The sequence below is a fragment of the Dunckerocampus dactyliophorus genome, chromosome 6, assembly GCF_027744805.1.
Source record: "Dunckerocampus dactyliophorus isolate RoL2022-P2 chromosome 6, RoL_Ddac_1.1, whole genome shotgun sequence".
Lineage (NCBI taxonomy): Eukaryota > Metazoa > Chordata > Actinopteri > Syngnathiformes > Syngnathidae > Dunckerocampus > Dunckerocampus dactyliophorus.
In genome coordinates, this window is record NC_072824.1 from 7,382,749 (window position 1) to 7,403,568 (window position 20,820).

The window sequence follows — 20,820 nt, forward strand, 5'->3', positions numbered from 1 at the left end:
CTGCCAAACAATCGCTGCTTAGTTGACACACGGAAAAAAATATTAAAGATTGTCCACGTGGCGTTGCCGTAGTTGTGAGTTCCTGACGAAGTTTGCCGACACAAGCCGAACACGTCCGAATGGAAGCCGATTGGCTCGCCTTCCCTCCCTCTCCCGCTCCCTCTTCCTTCATCCCTGTCAGCATCTTCGCGGGCAGACGAGTGAGGATCCTTCTAGAAGCAGCGAACGTTGAGCATTTGGGTCAGAATCTCATCACTCACGAGGTAAGTTTCAGTGATCGTGTGAGCACGCGCACGTGATCGAGGCTTTGTGCACATGTCAAATATGACGTCAGCGCCATCCATTGTTCGGTACCTGAGCAGGCCAGTACACGCGCGCGCGCACTACGTGACGTCATGAGGCTGATGTGCGCGCGCAGGTGTGTCATTTGGCTCATTAACTGGCACGTGTTTTAACTTCCTGCTCAGCCATTATATGAAGTGATGGTCACATCTCCTCAGGTGCCATGCCGCTGGTCCAGAGGATCATCGAGCCCAAGTTCTTGTGTCGCGGCACTCTGCCCGATGCCGTCGCCAGCGAGTTGGAGTGCGTCACCAACAGCACGCTCGCCGCCGTCATCAAGCAGCTCGGAGGACTCAGTGAGTGGCCGCCGTCGTGGCTTTGTAACATGTGTGACGTGTCGTATGACACAGTGTGTGTATTTTCTGCACTGGATGGTGGCGGCAGGTCGCCACGCCGAGGACATCTTTGGCGAGCTCTTCACCGAGGCCAACACCTTCTACATGAGGATGAGCGGCCTGCAGGAACGTGTTGATCTTCTTGCCGTCAAGGTCACACAGCTGGATTCCACCGTAGAGGAAGGTAATGCTCGCTGACCTTTGACGCCCTAAGCATGAGGCATGGCGTCAGTATGGTTTGGTGGTAGTTTCTTTACAGGACATCAACATGAGGAAGGCGTTCAGGAGCAGTACCATTCAGGACCAGCAGGTGGTGACACGGTGCTCCATCCTCAAGCCCGTGCTGGAGACCTACCAACGCTGCGACAAACCACCACCGCTCAACATCCTCACACCCTATAGGTCCGTCTCAACCATCCCCAATTCTCCCTACACACTCCCTATAGACACAAATGTGTGTGTGTGTGCGTGCTCAGGGATGACAAAAAGGATGGTTTGAAGTTCTACACGGACCCGTCTTATTTCTTCAACCTGTGGAGGGAAAAGATGCTTCAAGCCACCGAGAACAAACGCAAGGAGAAGAGGCGACAAAAGGTCAGCTGATCAATCCATCAATTAGTCCAATTAACCAATCAAACCATCAATCAATCAACCCATTTATCAGTCAGGCAGTCAATCAGCAACCCATCAGTCAGTCTATCCACCGATCATTCAAATAACCCATCATTCTGTCCATCAAGTCATCCATCACTCAGTCCATCAATCGTCTCATCAATCTGTCAATCAATTAACCCATAAGCCACTCAATCAATGAACACATTAATAAGTCAATCAACCCGTTGATAAATCAGTCCGTCAACCCATCAATCAATCAACTAATCTATTAACTAATCAGTCTGCCAACCCTACAACCAGTGAATCAACCCCTCAATCCATTAACCTATCAATCTGTCCATAATCAACTCATCAATCAGTCAATCCAGTAACCCATTAATCAGTCAATCAATTCGTCTATCAGTCAACCTATCAATCAGTAAATCACTGTCACCCACAGGAGCAGAAGCATGTGGAAGAATCTTCCGGAAGGGAGGTGAAGAAGGTAAGTTTTCATCAATCATGTGCTGTGGTGCATCCATTAAACGCATCATGGCGGTCCGCAGGTACGCAAAGCTCGCAACCGACGTCAGGAGTGGAGCCTGATGGCGTACGACAAGGAGCTGCGCCCAGATGCTCGCACCACGCCATCGCCGTACCACACCTCCGAAGGATCGCTGTCACCTGACAGGTGAGGTCAAAGGTCAAAGTGGCCTGACCCTGTCTCATCTCACGTGACCCCGCCCATGCAGGTCCGACAACCCCTCCCTCTCTGGTGTCTATGACGGGAAAGATCATGTCTCCGTGGTGACCGGTGGTCAGACTCAGTCACTGGACCGTGCCCTACGACCCGCTTCCTCTGTTGCCACGGTGACCGGCAGACAGCACTCACTTGGCCGCAACCAGCCGCATCACCAGCAGGCGACGCCACCGCAGCCCACCTCAGCCAACCAGAGCACAGCACGCCTCAAGGAGGCCAAGTATGCACATGTACACATGTGGAGCTGGCCCCTATGACCTTTGACCTGTGTCTCTCCTTAGTGACCATCAGATTCCTCCAGCCCCGCCCCCGCCGCCTCCTCTGGTGTCATCAGCAGGACACAAGGTGGTCCCCAATAACTCTGCTGCCATGGCAACAGCACTGCCTGACAATGTTGCCCCAGGTAACTGCCACCTCTCACTGGCCTGTAACCGTGGCAACAAATCTAAACCTGCTACTGTGTTTTGTTCTGCCAGCAGGGGGTGCCGGCGTTCTCACCCGTCCCTTCAGCCCCTCTCCTCCGCCACCTCCTCCTGCCAACTATGTTCCCTCCCCCTCCAGACCCAGCGGTCATGCTCCGCCCACAGCCACTAAGCCGCTGCCGTTGCCTCCTGCAATAGACGGCAGGAAGCTTCCCGCCGGAGCACTGGTCCCCATGAACGATGCCCGCAGTGACCTGCTGGCCGCCATCCGCAGAGGTGCATCTTAGCTGGCCTGAAGAGGTGTCGTGGGTCCGCGGGGTTCTAAGGCAGCTCTGTTTGGTGTTGTGTGCAGGGATCCAGCTCCGGAAGGTGCAAGAGCAGCGTGAGCAGGAGGAGGCCAAAAAACGTGAGCCGACAGGAAATGACGTCGCCACCATTCTGTCTCGACGCATCGCTGTGGAGTACAGTGAGTCTGAGGATGAGTCAGAACCAGATGAACAGGAGTGGTCCGACTGAGGGAACTGTTAGCAAAATGTTTCATATATTTTAAAAAATAATTATTTTAGGAGACTAGAATGGCAACTGCTCTTTTGTCATTGTATTGCATTGTATTCTTTGAAATGATTGATTAGTAACATGTGCTGTGATTGACATGTTGCATGTTGTTTTTTATACTTTGTATTGTAATGTTCATTTCAAACAATATTAAAAGTACATGATATGTAAAAACACATGGCGCACTACAGTGACTAGTCCAGCAGGGGGCAGTCGTGAAACGTACATCACACAGGAAGAAGAAGAAGAGCGGTTTCCGAAAGTGGTAAATGTCTTTCAGTGGTGGGTCTTGTTTGAGCCCTAATGTTTACTTAATTTCGACAAAAATGAACTAGATTTAGACCAAACTGAGAGCCATAAAGATTCACCTTTATGGCGCTAAGACCATCGTTAAGTTCTTAAAGATGAGTTCTTTTTCCACTACTTTATTAAGGAATAAACAAGGAGGCTGTAGAGTGTCAATTATATTTGTTGTATAATACAGAGATACTACACAAAATATGTGTACTTTCTGGCTTAACGTTCGAATTATGGCCGGAAGTCACGCAGCTCAGCCTCGCTCTGCACCTATGACGCTGCACGTGAGTTGCGTGTCTTTCCGCCAGCCTTTCGCAGGTTTTGTTCTCGATGGCGTGAAGACGGTGGAAAGCCGCTGGAGGCCGCTGCTCGCTCCACTGCAGGGCCGCACCGTGGCGGTCCACATCGCCTGGCGGGACTGGGACGGAGATGAGTGGCGGGAGGTTCTGGGCGGTCCGCTGGGGATGACCCACGACCAAATCCAGATGTTGCTGGAGTCCGTCGAGAGGTTTGGGCGCGGCGTGGTAGCAGGTGAGTTAAGATGGCGCCCCGCCTCTTGGTTCTGGTAGTCATAGAACTAGGTAGACGCCGCATCGAGCGCTGAGCCGTACGTCAACGTTGCCGCCATATTGGATGTGTCAAGGCTGCGCTGTCAATATAGAGTAAAAATATGAAAATGTACTTACTTTCATAAAGCGCCTTTCTACAAAGAAATTTAAGGTAATTCATCTCGTTTATACATTCACATACGCACTAATATATTTTATTAGTTTATTTTAAAAAATAACAAAAAACTCTCCAAACCAGAACAAAAAAATGTTCTCAGTAGGACTCAGTAATGAGAAGCTCCACCGTTCTTGGTAATCACTTCAAAAATTGCTTTGGGCATGCTTGTTTCCAGGAGGCTAGTGGGAACATTGCTCCAAGTGGTGAAGATGGCTTCACCAAGGGCATCAACTGTCTGGAACTGATGGCCATTTTTATAAACTTCCCTTGCCATCCATCCCCAAATGTTCTCTATGGGATTTAAATGAGGGGAACATGCAGGATGGTCCAAAAGAGTGATGTTATTCTCCCTGAAGAAGTCCTTGGTCAAGCGAGCATTGTGAACTGCAGCGTTGTCCTCTTGAAAAACCCAGCTGTTACCACACAGACGAGGGCCCTCAGTCATGAGTGACGCCCGCCGCAATATCTGCATCCGTTTGATGACCCCGCACCACCTGAAGCTCCAGTGTTCCACTGAATGAAAAAGCACCCCAGACCATGATGGACCCCCCCTCCACTGTGCCGGGTAGAAAACATCTCAGGTGGGATCTCCTTGTCATGCCAGTAATGTTGGAAGCCATCTGGACCGTCAAGGTTACATTTTTTCTCATCAGAGAATACATTTTTTTTTCCACCTTTCAATGTCCCATGTTTGATGCTCCCTGGCAAAGTTTTGTGGCATTGAAGGAGACGAGGTCTTTGAATTACTTTTTTGTTTTTTTAAACCCTTTTCCCGCGGATGCCGTCTGATGGTTATTGCGCTGCAGTCGGCACCAGTAAGGGCTTTAATTTGGGTGGAAGACCGCCCTGTGTCTTGATGGACAGCCAATGGGATCCTCTGCCTCAGTGCAGATGTGATGTTTTTGGGTCTACCACTTGACTTCTTTGTTCCATAATGCTCAGGATCTTTCAAAAAATGTAGAATGACTGATTTACTGCTCCCAACCTCAGCAGCAATGGCACGCTACGAGAGGCCTTGCTTATGCAACTCCACAATCCAACCATTTTGAAAAAGAGAAAGTTTCTTAGCTTTAGTTATCAGGAGGGCATGACAGTGGGAATGCCTGACAGAAAATGACAATGTTGAGCAGATTTTGGCTGTTTCAGTTTAATTGTTGTTTTCAATAAATTACTTTTTCAAAATGCTTTTTGTCTCACTCCCCCTTCTTGCTTTTACATATTGAGATATTACATATCTCATTAAGATCCAAATGTGCAAAATGCAGATTCTAGCAATTTTTCAACTGGTCTTAAGATTTTGATCAGGAGTGGGTATACACAGGCAGCGAAAACAATGTATGTGATCTTCTCAAATTTTTTGGTGCCTAGTTGTTTCCCAATTTATCAGTGCCTGTGTGAATGTATAAACAAGAGGCATTTCCTTAAATTTCTTTGTAGAAAGGCGATTTCTGAAAGTAAGTATATTTACTTGTATTCATTTACAGCTTAGCCTTGACACATCCAATATGGCGACGACATTGACGCATTGTCACAGTTGACAAACCCACTGGATGCAGCGTCTATCTGTTGCTGAGTCCCAAAATTTGCCAATAAAATAAGATGTAGTATTGTTAGTACATAGTATAGTTTGTCCACAAACAATACTATGTAACTCCATCCTGTCCATTTACGTATATAATAATTTACAGTACATAAGTAGTTCAGCTACAAATGAGAAACTATTAAAATTACAAATATGAGTTAGACATAAGTCACATTCACAAAGTCTAACAACTGAAGTAAACGAGTTATGGCTTTACTTCCAAAGAATAAAGCTCCATGCATGAGGCTGTCTGGCCACTTACACAGCCCCGGTATGAGGCTCTCTCTGGGTAAAGAGCAGTGAACACCACGTAGTCAAGCTCTCGTATTTTAACACAAATTTAAGTTTCAAGTTTTTAAGCTATACATATGATGTTACATGATTTAATGCGTAAATAAAGCTATACTTACGTTACAATTCATTCTTTTTTTTCCCCGCGTAGCGCCGCCGTGTTGAATTTTGTTCAGTGCTGGGCACACAGAAGATCTTGGCATATGCAAGGCCAGTAAGGATGATTGTGATGAACACTTGCAGATAATGGCAGAGGAGGACACATTTGTTGGCCGCATTTCAAGGACCCTTGTAGCTTTTTCGAATTGGGACAACCTTCACGCACCGCAATGACGTCATGCGCCCTGCAAATCCGCACTTAAAGGATACAGACCCTGAAATGGGACACAGCTTGTGTCTATGCTGGTAGTAAGTGGTCACATGTTCAAACTCTTCTCCAGGATTGGTGGATGTGGGCAGGACCTGGCAATGCCCCACCACACTGCATGGGGAGGAGCTACAACAGCTGGAGCAGGCAGCCGTTCTGATTGGACTGCAAGGAAAACACCTGACTCACCTGACCAACCCCCGGTGGCTGAAGGCACCGCTTGTTGCTCGAGGAAGTCGGGACCTCTGGACAGTGGAGATCCCGACACACTTGTTGCCATGACAGCGCAACATGCAAACTAAGCCACATTTTCTACAAGAAATGAAGGCCACAGACAATCACATCAATTCACCTTAAATTAGCGTAAACTGCTTTAGCATTCAGCCTTGTTGACAGATGAGTAAGCTGATTGGTTTACTCTAGTTGTTGGTTTAGGCCATTATTTTCTGTCATTGGTTTACCACATTAAAAAGAGACTTTCTGCTGGTGAAAAACTTTTATTGACCCTGTAATAACAGACACACACGTGCGCACACACCGTGTTAACACAAAAACATCCCTTTAACAATATACAGGGACTGGCCATGCCCCTCTCTCACTGATTGGCTGGCTCAAACTCAAAAGACACCGTCAGGCTTACATGGCAGCCCTGACGAGTTAAACGTGCAAAGAAATGTGACACAGTAATACTAATACACATACTTTGAAGACATTAGCTTTGGTTGTTAGCTAAGAACTGGGGAAGTTAAGTGTGCAAGTTAGACTGATGGGGGGATGTAATGAGTGCTCGGGTGGTGGGGGGGCGGAGCTGTGATGACCACATGTGCGGGGTTAGTGGCGGGGCAGTAGACTCTTGGACCATGGCCGCCTGTCTGGAGCGCCCCCCAGTGGGCAGAGGGGAGTAGACAGGGGTGGTAAGGAGTGTGGTGAGTGACATGGGTGGGGTGTGGGAGAAGAGGTGGGGCAGAAGACAGGTAGGTAGCAGGGGGTGGCGCTTCATATGGCAGATGCAGTAGAGCTGTTTGATCCTGGTACAAGAGTGCAGAGGATGAGACGGGGCCTGAAGGCAGACCATTGAGAGAAGAGCCTTCCATTGAAGGGACGGGTCCTGGAGACAAAATGAGCATTACCAACAAAGTTGTACAGAACCAAAACAGTAGTCCAATTACTGACCACTGCTGTGCGTGTCTGTCTGTCCATCAGCGGCCCTGTTGGAATCTGGGTAGGAGGGCGACGGCTGGTGGGGTCCGCGTCCCACCTCGGGATAGGAGTGTGGAGCAGCTGGGAATGGAGAGTTGGGCGAATCAGTCACATGGTCCAGGAAGTAGAACTATTTCCTGTTCCACCATCTCACCATGCAGAGGGGGGTCCTGGCTCAAGTAGGGAGGGCAGTGCTGGTAAGGGTAGGCGGTGTCAGGTGAAGAGGGGGGGTATGCCTGCTGTTGCTGCCAGCAGCTCTGGTGGTACCACTGGGGAGACAGGTCAGGTCATCATGATGTGCTCATGTCAATGTTGGATGAATGCCAGACCCACTCCAAAGATCTCACCTGCACGCCGAGGTTGAAGTAGTACTGGAGCACTCTGTAGTCTATATAAACACACAGACATCTATCTTTCTCTATACAGTATATATATATATATATATATATCTCACACTCACTCACACACACACACACACACACACACACACACACACACAGAACAAAAATAACAGGGTCAAATATCAATGGGTCAAGTGTCAAGGTAACCTCTGGGTAAATCGTTGCCGTTGGGGTCATAGGAGTAAGGAGGCGGCGCCACCACCGTGCACAGCGTCTCCCCCAACTCGTTAACCAACCAGGGGGAGGCAGCTGGGATCGCTATGGCAACTAAAAACAGAACAATAATGTTACCCTAAACTGTGCGTGGCTGCGTGCGTGCATGTGTGTGTGTGTGTGTACCTGAGCGAGGTGGAGCGTGTGGTGCCACAGGCAGGTGAGTGGCAGCAGGTGCACGAGAAGAGGGGGAAGAGGGGGATGAGGAAGAGGAGGATGAAGGTGAAGAAGAGATGACCGCTAATGGCTTCACCACCTCAACAACAATACCACACACACGCACGCTAGGAGACGAGGCCATGTGTAACCAACTTCCTGTTGTGATTAATGTCATCAGGTGTGCTCAAGTGCTGGCTTAGTGGTAACCTTCACCTGACCTTGATTGTGTGTGTACCTGCTGTGTGTAGCTGTAGCTCATATCAGCTCTGGGAGGAGAGTTCGCCACACCACCTTCTTGCTGGTCCTGCCACATAATGGCAATGTCATCACCTGTAGAATAGTCATTGGAGTAGCAGGTCAGTGTGTGTTACCTGGCTAGCAGCAGGCTCAGCGGTGGGGTATACACTGGCCGTCTGGTAGCCGGGATCTGAAACAGGATCAACTTCCTGTCAAGCAGGCCACCGAGTTCACACGACTCACCCTGAGTATTGTACACTGTCAGGCAAAATGATCTGACACATTTGTAGGTTAATAAAAGGCAAATAAAGTAAAGAAACAAAAATGTGTTTATTTTCGAAAAGTACATATGCCATTTTTTTTCCATATAATGCCATTGTTTTTTGTTTCTTTTTCAGTTGCTGCCATGAATTGGCCTGGTGAGCATCGCGCTTTCATTGTGGAAACGTTTATCAAAACAAACAAATCTGTAACTGCAACACAACGAGCGTTCCGTTTGCACTTCAATCTTGGTAGACATGATCCCGTACCAGCTCCAAACACCATCTTGTTATGGGTTACCAACTTCTGAGCTACTGGATCTGCATCGAGTGTGTGGACAATAATGGATCCCATTTGACTGATTTAATTTTTAAAACATAATGAAACAGAATGGCATTAAATGTACTTTTCGAAAATAAAAACACTTGTTTCTTTACTTTATTTGCCTTTTATTTAACCTACAAATGTGTCAGATCATTTTGCCTGACCCTGTAGATAAACCCCTTTCTGAAGTCTCACACAAAAACATGTCAGTCTCTCTCTCTCAGACATAGTGTGTGTGTGTGTGTGTGTGTGTGTGGGTGGGTGGGCAGGGTCTAGACCAGGGGTCACCAACATGGTGCCCGCGGGCACCAGGTAGCCCCCCACGAGCACATGAGGTGCCCGCAAGTTAATAATGAAAGAGAAACAGTAGAAAGAAATGCATTCTGAAATACAAAATGTGAGTTGTGGACACCAGCATTTTGTTAATGTTCTGGGAAAACAAGCATATTCGCTTTCTTTGGGTTTAAAATAAGCTCTAAAAATAAATGTTACAAAAATGAGTAGCTCTTGGCCATTTTCATTTTGTAAAAGTTGCTCTCACAAGGAAAAACGTTGGTGACCCCTGGTCTAGACTATGGCTCACCCTGGTCCTCCATAGTGCTGGCATCCTCTTGCTCTTCCTCTGAGGAACACGCTATGGCGTGTACTGCTGGTGGGGTGAGGGGCCCTGAGCCTCTCTGGACCCTGAAGGAGGAGCCGGCGGGAGGGGGCGGGGCTCCGATGACAGGGGATTGAGCCACAGATGGGGCCTATGGTTGTCGAGATGCAGTTGACGTCAACGTCATGGAGTGTTCACGTGTCAAAGTTCTTACCGTCAGTGGTGGAAAAGCGGCCTCGTTGGCGTCATCCAGCTGGTAATACGTGATGGCGCCATCCAGGTCAGCTGATTCTTCTGCCGTGTCCGCGAAGGCAAACTGACATTCTTTGTTAAGCGCCGCCGCCATCTGCCGCCGACTACGACTGCACACAAAATGTACCTTTTAGGTTACACTTCCATGTTTCAATGTGTCCATCAAATCACTCCACCCTTTATGACATCACACTCCATTTAAAAGATGGCATGCACTTCTTACCGAGACCTGAAGGCATAGCTCTCATAGTCATAGTAACGCCTTCCAGCGGGGGGGTAGTATGTCAGCTGGGGACCTATTAGGTGACGGTTCAGAAAACGGGTGGAGCTTCTGACCAGAACCGCGCACGCGCACACACGCACACACACACACACACACACACACACACACCCGCACTCGTCAGAATCTGTGTCCTCCATCCACAGCTAATGACGGCAACACACCTACCTGGACGCGCCATAACGCGGTGGGCGTGCAGCAGGGGGGTGGTGGTGGTGGTGTGGGGGAGCGTAGGGGTCATAGGTTATGGCTCCAGCAGGAGGAGGTGGGGGGCGAGGGTGACCCGCTGGCTGGAAGCGGGGGGGTAGTGACGAGGGGGCCGGGCCTCCGTATACCGGAGGCGGTAACAAAAGCTCCGCCCCTTTTATACCGCTGCTGCCACGAGACTTTCTGAAGTAACGATGGCGTTGATGCCGTTGACCACGAACGTCGGAATCTGAGAAATGGGAAGGTCACACAAAAGGTTGCAGCGAACAGGAAGTAGTGGACGTACCGAGGTCTCCTTTCCGAGACGGCGTGGCGACATTCCAGGCGGGAACTGGGTTGACCGGTTTGAGGTCGGTCAGAGGAACCAGGTGTCTGCCAGGGAGGAAGGTTACTGTGTAATCAGATTACTCTCACTCTGCGTGCGTGCGTGTGAATACTTTTCTCCCAGCTCTTCTATGAAGACTGTGACGGCGGCCGAGTGCGTTCCTACTTCCTGGATGAAGGCGTTGAAGTACTTCCCCTTTGGCTCTAGACGCACCTGAAATAACACGTTGGTCGCCATCTTTCTTTAGAGGTGCACCATGATGACCATGGGGTAGGGCCATTGTGATCTTCAAAACAACACACTACCACCTGACACTTGTCTCCCAGGAAATACTGCCTCCCTGCGAACACCATGTAGTCCGTCTTCTGCATCTCTGTTGACACATCACAAGTCAGCGCGCCGTCTTGGTGCCATCTTGGAGACACGACCACCGTCCTAACCACATTACCTTTGCACGTGTCCTGCCAGACGTCAAACTCCACATTTCTGTAGACATCACCATCAAGAGACTTCATCACTTTGTAAGGAAGAGACAGTCTGCAGGAGTGTGGGGCTTCCGATGGCAGCTGAGCGGACAGGAAGTGATCAGAAGCTGGAAAAAGATCCAACACTTCCGCAACATGTGAGGAGGTCACTTGCTGCACTAACCAGTCTGGCATACATGCTTTGTGGGCGTGGCCTATTTTCCTACATTACCCATGCTAGCCAACCATGAGTTCAAGGTTATCAGGTGACACGATGTAATCTGTGACCTTGAGTCAAACCCACCTTGCCGCTTTCTGTCAAAGCTCGCTGCTTCTCCTCTGCGGCACCACCTGCCTCCACCTCCTCCCTGTAGGGGCAAATATAGTAAGGATGAGGCTTGATGAAGGCGGTGTGCACATGTACCTGTGACCTCTGTCTTCAGGAATGTCGTAGCAGATATCTACGTCGCTGCACATGGAGGGACTGTTTCTGTAGCGCCGCCCGCCGACCTTGAAGACCTCCATGGCCTGACAAAGCTCCGCCTCCTCGCAACCAAACACTTTGGTGTAGAGTAGCTCATACAAAACAGCTGCAACACATAAGCACACACTGTACCACTGTAGTGCTTGTGACAATTGACCTTTGAACTTACCCTGGCAGAGGGCGGCGGAGGCGGGGTAAGTCCTTGCGTAGATTATGTCATAGTGGCCATTGATGGAGCAGCACAGCATCACCTAGGCGACACAGGACCCATGATGTCACACTCATTGCAGCCGACAGGCCGGCTCACCTTGTCTACGAAGTCGTCTTCTGCAATGACCGTGGCGGGTTTCCCGGGGTAACGATAGATCAGGAAGCAGCGCCTATGCACACACGTCAGAGTTCACTGACCACCCCCCCCCCCCCACAAGAAACACATGCTCTGATTGGCCATTGGAAAGGTCAAGTGTTTCTCACCTGTAGAGTTGAGAGAGGGCCTTGATCTCCACCTGGCCCACAGTCTCCTGCCAACACACACGTTACACCTGCACTGGTCAAAAGGCCAGTCCAATACTACCGGGCTCACCTTCGGGTCCTCCAGACGCTCTAGATATTTCCCAAACGAGCCTTCAACGAACTGCAAGACAAGTGACGTGAAGCAGAGGCTCAATTACTGCTGAGGTCATTTTTGTGATCAGCCAAGCACTCACTGGCTCAAAGATGCTGGTGTTGGCTCTCATGAAGTTTGCACAGTCCTGGCGGATCATGTGATGGTAGTTCTGGGAGTAGTACAGCTGCGTGCACACGCGCGCACACACACACACGTCATTGAAGTCAAGGTCATGAATACACTTTGACGGAGCCTTGGTTTCCATGGTGACCACTAGCGCGTTAGCCTTTAGCCACTCACCTGCTCAGACACGGCTCGGAAGAGGCTGGACGCGTCCCTCGCCACCATCTTGCGATAGAGGCCCAGGCTGGCCAGGTAGTCGTCCATGTTGACAAAGTACTTCTTCAGGCCTTTGTGCATCCCGCCAGCGCCAAAACACTTCAACAACACGAGAAGCACTTGCCAGCTGACTTTAATGACGACTGATGAGAGCGAGACTGTTGACACGTTCACGCACCAAATCAAGCTCGGGAACTTTGGCAACTCTTGATAAAATCGCGTATTTATCTGATTACATTGTTATGCTGCTCGTGTCAATCGTCTTATTATTAATTTTCCATCATGTAAGAAGTGAGTATGCTTAAAACATTAGCTTGCTGGACGTGCTATGCTGTCTATGCAATTCCTCAATCTGCTTACTATACTTTGAATCCTTATGAAATGAGCAACATACCTTAAAAGTTTAAAAGTAATAGTGACAGTTTTTACTAGTTGTCACTTCACACGATATTTCCAAAGAGCGCAGTGCGCCCCCTCTAGTCGCTAGATGGCAGTAATGTGCTTTGAAGTTGTTGTCATGTACCGTTTCGGACCAAGAAGAAAGTGCAGAACGCGCATGCGCTTCGTGCTCCAGTCTGCAAGGGGGTGTTGGTAGTCGGCAGTTGTTTTGGGTCCTGTCAGGTTTTGGTCCAACGTGCCAATGAACAGACTGGTTCACCGGAGTCTCAGCTCCCCTCGGCGGGTCGCTGGGTCGCCGGTTCGGTTCCTTGTGCGCTCAGCTTGCGCCCAAAGCGCGTGCCCTCCGGAAGTGAGAGCCACGCGTGTCCGGAGAACCTTCCTGGACTTCTTTCAGCAGCAACATGAACATCGACTGGTACCGTCCTCCCCGGTCCGGCCTAGAGGGGATCCAAGTCTGCTGTTTGTTAATGCCGGAATGAATCAGGTCAGACAGAACCAGAACCACAGTCCGGTTTGCTCGTACAAGTGGGCGATTTCAAAATAAGTGCACGACCTGATTAGCATGATTGCTAATGCCGGTAATGTGATTAAAAATAAATATATATAAATACAGTTGATTTGTATACAGTGCTGTGCCAGATCACACCCTCCATCAGCCATGAAAGAACATTATTGTCACTTCAAGAGCGATCTTTTCAACAGCAGTCACACTGGTGGACCAGACTGACAAGTGCATTGCATGCTGGGAAAGACTTATGTTGTCATTTTGCCCTTTGCAGGATGTTGACTTTAAACGTTGGGTTTTAAAACACATCAGACTTGACCCTTCCAAACAATATTTTTCCCATGAACCCTTGTGAATTTTGTTTCCATTTCAAGATGTTGTGCAACAATTTTAACTATATTTCATGTAATATTCAATTGCTTAAAAAAATCATTTCAGTTCAAGCCCATCTTGTTGGGCACAGTGGATCCTCGCAGCAACATGGCGTCGTATCGCCGTGTGGTCAACAGTCAGAAATGTGTGCGAGCTGGCGGCAAACACAATGACCTAGAGGACGTGGGCAAGGACGTCTACCACCACACCTTCTTTGAGATGTTAGGGAACTGGTCGTTTGGAGACTACTTCAAGGTACATTCAGCACCAGCATAGCTTTAGCAGCTAGTCACATCAGCATAGATCCTGATGACTTGCATCCTCACACAGGAAGAGGCGTGTGCGATGGCATGGAGCCTCCTGACGGAGCACTATGGCATACCTGATGACAGACTGTATGTGTCATACTTTGCTGGGGACACCACTTTAGGTTTAGGAGCTGACGAGGAGACTCGGCAGATCTGGTTGGACATTGGGTAGGTAACTGTGTTTAACGTCCTCACATTAAACAATCACAGAATGTTCAGATGTGAGCTGATCATGACGGCCCACCTCCTCGTCAGGGTTCCTCCGACCCGCCTTCTTCCCTTCGGCATGAAGGAGAACTTCTGGGAGATGGGGGATACTGGCCCCTGTGGCCCTTGCACAGAAATCCACTATGACCACGTGGGGGGGAGAGATGCCGCCCTCCTGGTTAATGCAGACTGTCCTGATGTGGTGGAGATCTGGAACCTCGTCTTCATGCAGTACAGCAGGTTCCTGCAGCGTACACGCACACACACACACACGCAACTATTATAACATTCATGTGACGCACATGGTGTGCACGTGTGTCAGGGAGGCAGATCTCCAGCTGCGGGTCCTGCCCCAGCGCAGCGTGGACACTGGGATGGGACTGGAGAGACTGGTGAGCGTCCTTCAGGGTAAAAGGTCAAACTATGACACCGACCTCTTTGTTCCACTGTTGGACGCCATCCATCAGGTACGTGCCGTCAGTGCATGTCAATACACGTGACACAAACGCTCCAGGAAGTGACCATCACTATCTGTCCTCAGAGAAGTGGTGTGGGGCCGTATGGTGGCAGAACGGGGGCTCAGGCTCATGTGGACATGGCTTACAGGGTGGTGGCTGACCACGTGCGCACACTGGTGGTATGCATCGCTGACGGGGTTCATCCTGGCATGTCAGGGGCAGAGTGAGTCATCGATCAATTGCTCAGATCAGCTGGCACCCAATCACGGTCTCAGATGACTTTCTACTTCCTGTCAGGTTGGTGCTGCGGAGAATTCTCAGACGGGCCGTCCGATTCTTTACGGAGGTCCTGCGTGCACCTCAGGGGGCGCTGGCGAGCCTGGTTCCCACAGTGGCACACAGCTTGGTACAGTACCTGCAATAACCACCTCCTGATTGGTCTATTCACTCAGCTGATTGTGTGTGTGTGTGTGTGTGTGTGTGTGTGTGTGTGTGCCCGCGCGCGCAGGGTGATGTGTATCCTGAGCTGCAACATGAGGCAGACAGAGTAAGTCCAAACACTTCAAACGCTGGACTTTGTTCACTTCATTTAACAGGAAGTCTCTGTCAGGTGATGGACGTTATCAACGAGAATGAAGATCACTTCCTGTCATCGCTGCAGCAGGGCAGCAGGCTCATTCGACGAACCCTAGACAGGATGGACCACAAACATGGAGTCTTCCCTGGTCAGCCATGTCCACCTTTCATACCTTTTTATTTGTACAGTCAAACCTGTCTTAGCGGCCACCTGTATAGAACGGCCACCTGCCTATAGCGGCCACTGAAAAATCCCCCCGCAGAAAATTTACGTGTTGTGAACCCTGTGTATAGCGGTCACCTGTCTAACACGGCCAGCGGCCACCCATTTTCTATCCCTTGGTCAATATCTGACTGCATATAGCGGCCAAAATGCCGACTCAAGCAGAAGCTTCATGCACGAAAAAGTTTTGTTTTTTAAGCAATGAAGCCGTTGTGTGTAGACTTTAATTACTGAGTCCTAGCTCAGTCACAATCATTCACAAGATCCACACAAACTGTCAGTTGCCTTTGGAGCTTGTTGCAGACAGTGACACCGTTTATTTCCTGGTGTGAGACAATGTGCACTGGTCAATACTGTAATTCCCCTTGTTGTGGGGAAGGAGAGACTCACGTGCAGATGCAGGTTTATTAACCTAGTAGTTCTTTACAACTTTTATCCGCAGTCCCACAGTGCCCTCTACTGGTCAACATGTAACTACAATTATATTTATCTGCAAACTCAACACGTTTCGAATCACAGACATGTTAATATGTGCGCACACAAATTCAAAATGGCCGCCAACCTGTCTATAACGACCACCTGCCTATAGCGTTCACTTTTGCTGTTTCCCTTTAGTGGCAGCTATAGACAGGTTTGATTGTACACTGTATATGTATATACTTTGATGTGTATGTACATGGATGTATACATACTGTATGTATATTCTTTACTGTGTATATATGTCCATCACATCGCGGTTTGAATTTCACGACTTCACTATCACGCTTTTTTCAAACATATATTAATTAATAAATCCTGTTGTTTTGTGGTTGAATACGGCCTATTATTAGTCAAAAAGTATGCATAGTTAAGCAAACTGTATGTATTTTTTGCTGAAAAAGGCATTTTCAATTAACTAAAATACAAATGGAAGCCATTACATTGTGATTGTAGTGTTCTACGTTGGTTGATCGCCAGAATAACAGGCTTTTATTGCACGTTTAAATGATCTCACAACAGGAACAACAACGACAACAATAACAACAATTGTCGGCCGTAACCCACGACAAGCTAAAACTCAACTCTGACGTCAGTTCCTGTTCTTCACACAACACATTTACTGCGACACACATGAGCCTGAGTTTTGTTTATGTCGAAATGGCTTATTTTTTCTGATTTTATTTACTATATTGGGTAATATGAGTGTAAAGGTGACTATAGTGTTATTAACACTGTTGTTATTAAATGTTTAGTGGGTTCTAATAATGTTAAAAACTCTATGTAGAAGATGTTAAACGGGTTTTCTCTGCCATAACTACAGACATATTCCATTTATAAAGAACGAATCCTACTTTGCGGAAATTCACTTATCACCATCGGGTCTGGAACCATGTAACCGGGATATACGAGGGATTTCTGTACATGTACAGTACATGTGTCTGTACCCCTCAGCCTCGGTGGCCTGGTCTCTGCACAGGGACCTGGGCTTCCCTTTGGACCTGGTGGACCTGATGCTGGAGGAGAGAGGTGTCTCTGTTGACCGTCACCAACTGGACCAACTGATTGCACAGAACCACAAGGTGATGTTGGGCTTCCCCCTGCCCGACTTGGCTGTTACTTTGGGGGAATACAGGTGCTAGTGAGCCAGGCTGACGATGTCGTCGATGTCTCTCGTGCCAGATGGCGGCAGAGCACAGCGGCGCTCGTTCTCAGCTGGCGGTGGGCGTGGTCAGCTTAGCGGAGTTGCAACAACTCGGAGTCAGTCACACCGACGACTGCCTCAAGTACGAGTACAGAGTGGAGCAGAACAGCTACGGTACTGACGCTTGCTAACTAAGTGTCTACGAGGTCTTGATGGCTGAGCAATGTCGCGTTTCCCATGTCCGTTTCTCCCACAGTCTTTCCAGCGTGCCGAGCATCCGTGGTAGCGCTGTTTGACGGGCGCACGCTGGTTTCACATGTCATGCAGGGTCAACGCTGCGGCGTCGTTCTGGATCGAACGTCTTTCTACGCCGAGCAGGGGGGCCAATCTGCCGACCGAGGCTACTTTGTACGGGATGACCTGCAGGTCAGCTGACAGGAAGTGCGTCACCTGCTGTGCAGTTCAGCACACTGTAGACTATGCATTGTTGTTTGGCAGGAAGTGCCCTTCTCTGTGGAGGAGGTGTTCCGTGCGGGGGGGTACGTGATTCACGAGGTGATCGCCGCTGACACCCTCAAGGTGGGAGACCGTGTGCACGTCCACCTGGACCAGGTGAGGAGTGGCCACGCCCCTTTTCATCTCTTTGACACATTGAAATAGCGACGAGTCATCTCCCCTCTTGATCCTCGCTTGCTATTGGCTGCTGACCTTCCACGTGTCCTCAGGCGCACCGGTTGGCGTGCATGGTCAACCACACGGCCACACACATGCTCAACTTTGCCCTTAGAAAAGTTCTGGGCCCGTCTGTTGAACAGAGAGGCTCCCACGTGTCGGCAGACCGCCTCCGTTTCGACTTCAGCTTCAAGGTCACCCAGCTACCTCGCTGGCTAAATAGCTAACTAACCAGCTAGGGATTTTAATGTGCTACTTCCTGTTCAGGGCTCACTGAGCGTGGCTCAGCTGCAGCAGGTGGAGGAATGCGTTAACAAGATGGTGCTTGCCAATCAGGCAGTCCACGTTCAGGAAGTGCCCCTGCACAGCGCCATGACCATCACGGGCCTCCGGACGGTGGACGAGGTGAGCAGAGCACGTCATATTCAGGCTCCCCATTGCACAACAAAAGCCTCAGTGAAGTATGTGGCGTCTGTCTCTTCCTCCTTCAGGTGTATCCTGACCCCGTCCGGGTGGTGTCGGTGGCCGTTCCAGTCTCTGAGCTGTTGGACAATCCCACAGACAGACGGACGTCGGTGGAACTCTGCTGTGGAACGTGAGAACCCTCAAACATACCATCTGTTTATTGTGAAAAGCCTTGACTGAAATGCTTGACAACTTGGTTTGACTCCGCCCACACACGGTGTGTTCAGTCACCTGCTGGACACCGCCACCATCCACGACCTCGTCATTGTATCCGAGAAACAGCTCGTCAGAGGAATTAGTCGTGTCATCGCGGTGACGGGACAAGGCGCATCACAAGTTAGTCTGCGTACTGGAAGTTAACATTAAAGCTACTGTAAGCCTAGCTTAGCATAATGACTGGAAGTGAAGGATAGCCTAGCTAGCTTAGCACAAAGACTCTAAACTGTTAGCCATACCATAAATCATGCACAAGTCCTCTTCAGGCTCGTGAGGCAGGGCAGTCGTTACTTCAGGATGTGGACTCTCTGTCGGCCAGAATGACAAGCTCCACCTCTACTTGTCTCAACTCAGCCCAGAGTTTCGCCAAGGAGGTGGGCATGGTCTCTGATGTAAGTACCCATGATTCCGTGCGACACAGTGGCTGTGGCAGGTTCGTGACCCTGCGTTGTTGCGTCTTTCAGGCGGTGGACAACACGCCCATCCCCCAGTGGCTACGTGGTGAACTGCAGGCCCGCCTGAGGAGTCTGCAGAGGCGCAGTAACACTTCAGTCAGGAAACTAGAAACCAGAGAGGTGAGGACTGCGCCTGTTTTCAATTGGTGCACTTCTGTACTTATACTTCAATAAGTATACTGGGTACACTGTCGACTTAGTTACTGAGTGTGTGAATTTTGACAGTGTAGAGCTGTCCCAGATTCATTACTGGCAATGTACACATACCTGAAATCGCGATATTTACACACTTCCTCCTCTTCCTCTTCTTCTGGCGACTAAGGTGGCGACTATTGAGGGTAGTAAGTGTCAATCACTGCGAACTCATTATTTTGATAGATTTGCAGTGCAACATGTGAGTACTGACAGTGTACTACTTTTTGCCGTACTTTTCAGTATGAACGCACTTATGTACTCCAAAAGACTAAGTGTAAGTACACAAGTGTACCAATTGAGACATTCGACTTTTTGAAATGCTTGTCATCTTGTTAGTGCTGTTTCCCATGATGCTTCGCAGGCAGCAGTCAAGGCTAAGGCGGTGCTAGACAACAATGGCCACAAAGACCTTCTGGTGGACTCTGTGGAGGCGGAGTCTCTTTCGGTATGACTCCACCCTCAGCTGACCAGTCGGGACATGTTTCTAGCATTAGCGCTAGCAGGGCTTCTTCCTGTTTCATGTCAGGTGGTGATGAAGGCAGTCAACCAGCTGAGTTTGGCCCTTCCTCAAAGTCACGTGATGCTGCTGGCACACCAGAGGCATTCTGGGAAAGTCCTGTGCGCCTGTCAGGTGCCAAAGGTACAGCTGTCATTCACCTGTTGTGGGCCAGTCCCTTTTCGAGCATCTCAATGGTTCTTCGTCTGCGCATTCAGGACTCTGCGGCGCTCTCGGCTTCAGCCTGGGCGGTGGCGGTGTGTCGTCAGCTCGGCGGTGAAGGCGGGGGCTCCACGGTGGTTGCCCGGGGCACAGGAAGCACTGATGACATCACAGAAGCTCTCAGATGGGCGGAGGAGTTTGCCCGCAGGAATATTAATGGATGACTTTTGCAACAACAGCAGGAACGGGAAGTGTTCACCTTATTAGCATCTTAGCCACAACCATGTTTTATTTGCTGACAAGGAACAGAAGGTGATGCCCTTTTGACCTCATTATGGACAAGAGGTGACTGGAAGTCCCGCCCACAGATCAATCATTTGGATCACTTCAATTTCTTTGTTTTAAAAGGAATTTAAGAAAATGTCAGTACTGAAACACATTTACCAACCAATAAAAATAATAATCATGATCATAACATGTAAAATCCTGAGAGACTAACGTGACACCTGCACGGATGCCAGTGGGGGCGGAGCTTAGCGCAGACATTTGACTGCAGTTACTCCTTCAGCAAACAAACCAATCCTGATGTCATGTGACCCACTTTGCGGAAGTATTAAAAAAGATGCCTCCAAATGCTTCTGTGCCCGAGCTGCAGTTTATTGAGCAGAGGATTAAAAATGATAGCCATAAAATATGTATGCATTAAAATGATGCATATAACTCATAAAAAGACGTACATGATGTGTAAAGGATGTATATACGGTAATGCATGTAATTCATAAAAAACATGTACATAATGCTTGTAAGTCATTAAAAGATGGATATAATGCTTTTAAGTCGTGTTGTATAGAAATGATTTGAAGTCTAA

General features: G+C 49.1%; 4 protein-coding genes across 14 annotated transcripts; 3 read left to right on the forward strand and 1 right to left on the reverse strand.

The window, feature by feature from the left end:
* Positions 1–119: 119 nt before the first annotated feature.
* On the forward strand, positions 120–3,107 carry LOC129182981 (actin-binding protein WASF3-like). The gene is made up of 11 exons (XM_054779715.1): positions 120–263; positions 501–638; positions 727–861; positions 926–1,079; positions 1,154–1,271; positions 1,732–1,776; positions 1,838–1,962; positions 2,024–2,251; positions 2,313–2,434; positions 2,508–2,729; positions 2,806–3,107. Exons 2-11 carry the CDS (start codon positions 506–508, stop codon positions 2,967–2,969), a joined length of 1,446 nt encoding a protein of 481 aa, XP_054635690.1. The 5' UTR covers positions 120–263; positions 501–505; the 3' UTR covers positions 2,970–3,107.
* A 55-nt stretch (positions 3,108–3,162) lies between these two features.
* On the forward strand, positions 3,163–7,046 carry zgc:110222 (uncharacterized protein LOC550336 homolog). Of its 4 annotated transcripts, none has more exons than XM_054779737.1 (3): positions 3,163–3,290; positions 3,550–3,836; positions 6,056–6,338. In XM_054779737.1, exons 1-3 carry the CDS (start codon positions 3,169–3,171, stop codon positions 6,067–6,069), a joined length of 423 nt encoding a protein of 140 aa, XP_054635712.1. In that variant the 5' UTR covers positions 3,163–3,168; the 3' UTR covers positions 6,070–6,338. The 4 variants fall into 4 exon arrangements, with proteins under 4 accessions (XP_054635712.1, XP_054635710.1, XP_054635709.1 ...); XM_054779735.1 differs by having other exon boundaries at positions 6,148–6,338; XM_054779736.1 differs by lacking the exon at positions 6,056–6,338 and adding an exon at positions 6,345–7,045 and having other exon boundaries at positions 3,250–3,409; positions 3,547–3,836.
* alg13 (ALG13 UDP-N-acetylglucosaminyltransferase subunit) lies at positions 6,759–13,541 on the reverse strand. Of its 4 annotated transcripts, none has more exons than XM_054779700.1 (25): positions 13,146–13,541; positions 12,584–12,721; positions 12,384–12,467; positions 12,260–12,310; positions 12,151–12,197; positions 11,984–12,056; positions 11,846–11,927; positions 11,617–11,782; positions 11,497–11,560; positions 11,177–11,294; positions 11,037–11,101; positions 10,841–10,941; positions 10,690–10,775; positions 10,365–10,632; positions 10,140–10,247; positions 9,879–10,026; positions 9,650–9,815; positions 8,616–8,671; positions 8,480–8,548; positions 8,212–8,341; positions 8,020–8,139; positions 7,819–7,859; positions 7,626–7,740; positions 7,445–7,552; positions 6,759–7,379 (listed from the first exon to the last, which is right to left on the reverse strand). In XM_054779700.1, exons 2-25 carry the CDS (start codon positions 12,701–12,703, stop codon positions 7,030–7,032), a joined length of 2,736 nt encoding a protein of 911 aa, XP_054635675.1. In that variant the 5' UTR covers positions 12,704–12,721; positions 13,146–13,541; the 3' UTR covers positions 6,759–7,029. The 4 variants fall into 4 exon arrangements, with proteins under 4 accessions (XP_054635675.1, XP_054635674.1, XP_054635676.1 ...); XM_054779699.1 differs by having other exon boundaries at positions 13,017–13,147; XM_054779701.1 differs by lacking the exon at positions 13,146–13,541 and having other exon boundaries at positions 10,140–10,244; positions 12,584–12,994.
* On the forward strand, positions 13,169–20,767 carry aars2 (alanyl-tRNA synthetase 2, mitochondrial (putative)). 5 transcript variants are annotated; one of them, XM_054779688.1, is made up of 22 exons: positions 13,170–13,505; positions 13,965–14,153; positions 14,229–14,374; positions 14,462–14,653; positions 14,736–14,880; positions 14,955–15,094; positions 15,169–15,277; positions 15,380–15,418; positions 15,482–15,596; positions 17,102–17,229; positions 17,330–17,465; positions 17,548–17,717; positions 17,790–17,903; positions 18,017–18,157; positions 18,231–18,368; positions 18,455–18,558; positions 18,656–18,764; positions 18,911–19,036; positions 19,109–19,219; positions 19,656–19,739; positions 19,821–19,934; positions 20,009–20,767. In XM_054779688.1, the coding sequence occupies exons 1-22, from the start codon at positions 13,263–13,265 to the stop codon at positions 20,174–20,176; spliced, it is 2,961 nt and encodes a 986-aa protein (XP_054635663.1). In that variant the 5' UTR covers positions 13,170–13,262; the 3' UTR covers positions 20,177–20,767. The 5 variants fall into 5 exon arrangements, 3 of the variants coding, with proteins under 3 accessions (XP_054635664.1, XP_054635663.1, XP_054635665.1); XM_054779690.1 differs by lacking the exons at positions 19,656–19,739; positions 19,821–19,934; positions 20,009–20,767 and adding exons at positions 19,422–19,440; positions 19,535–19,554; XR_008570733.1 differs by lacking the exons at positions 19,656–19,739; positions 19,821–19,934; positions 20,009–20,767 and adding an exon at positions 19,422–19,437 and having other exon boundaries at positions 13,169–13,505; positions 18,999–19,036.
* Positions 20,768–20,820: the final 53 nt, after the last annotated feature.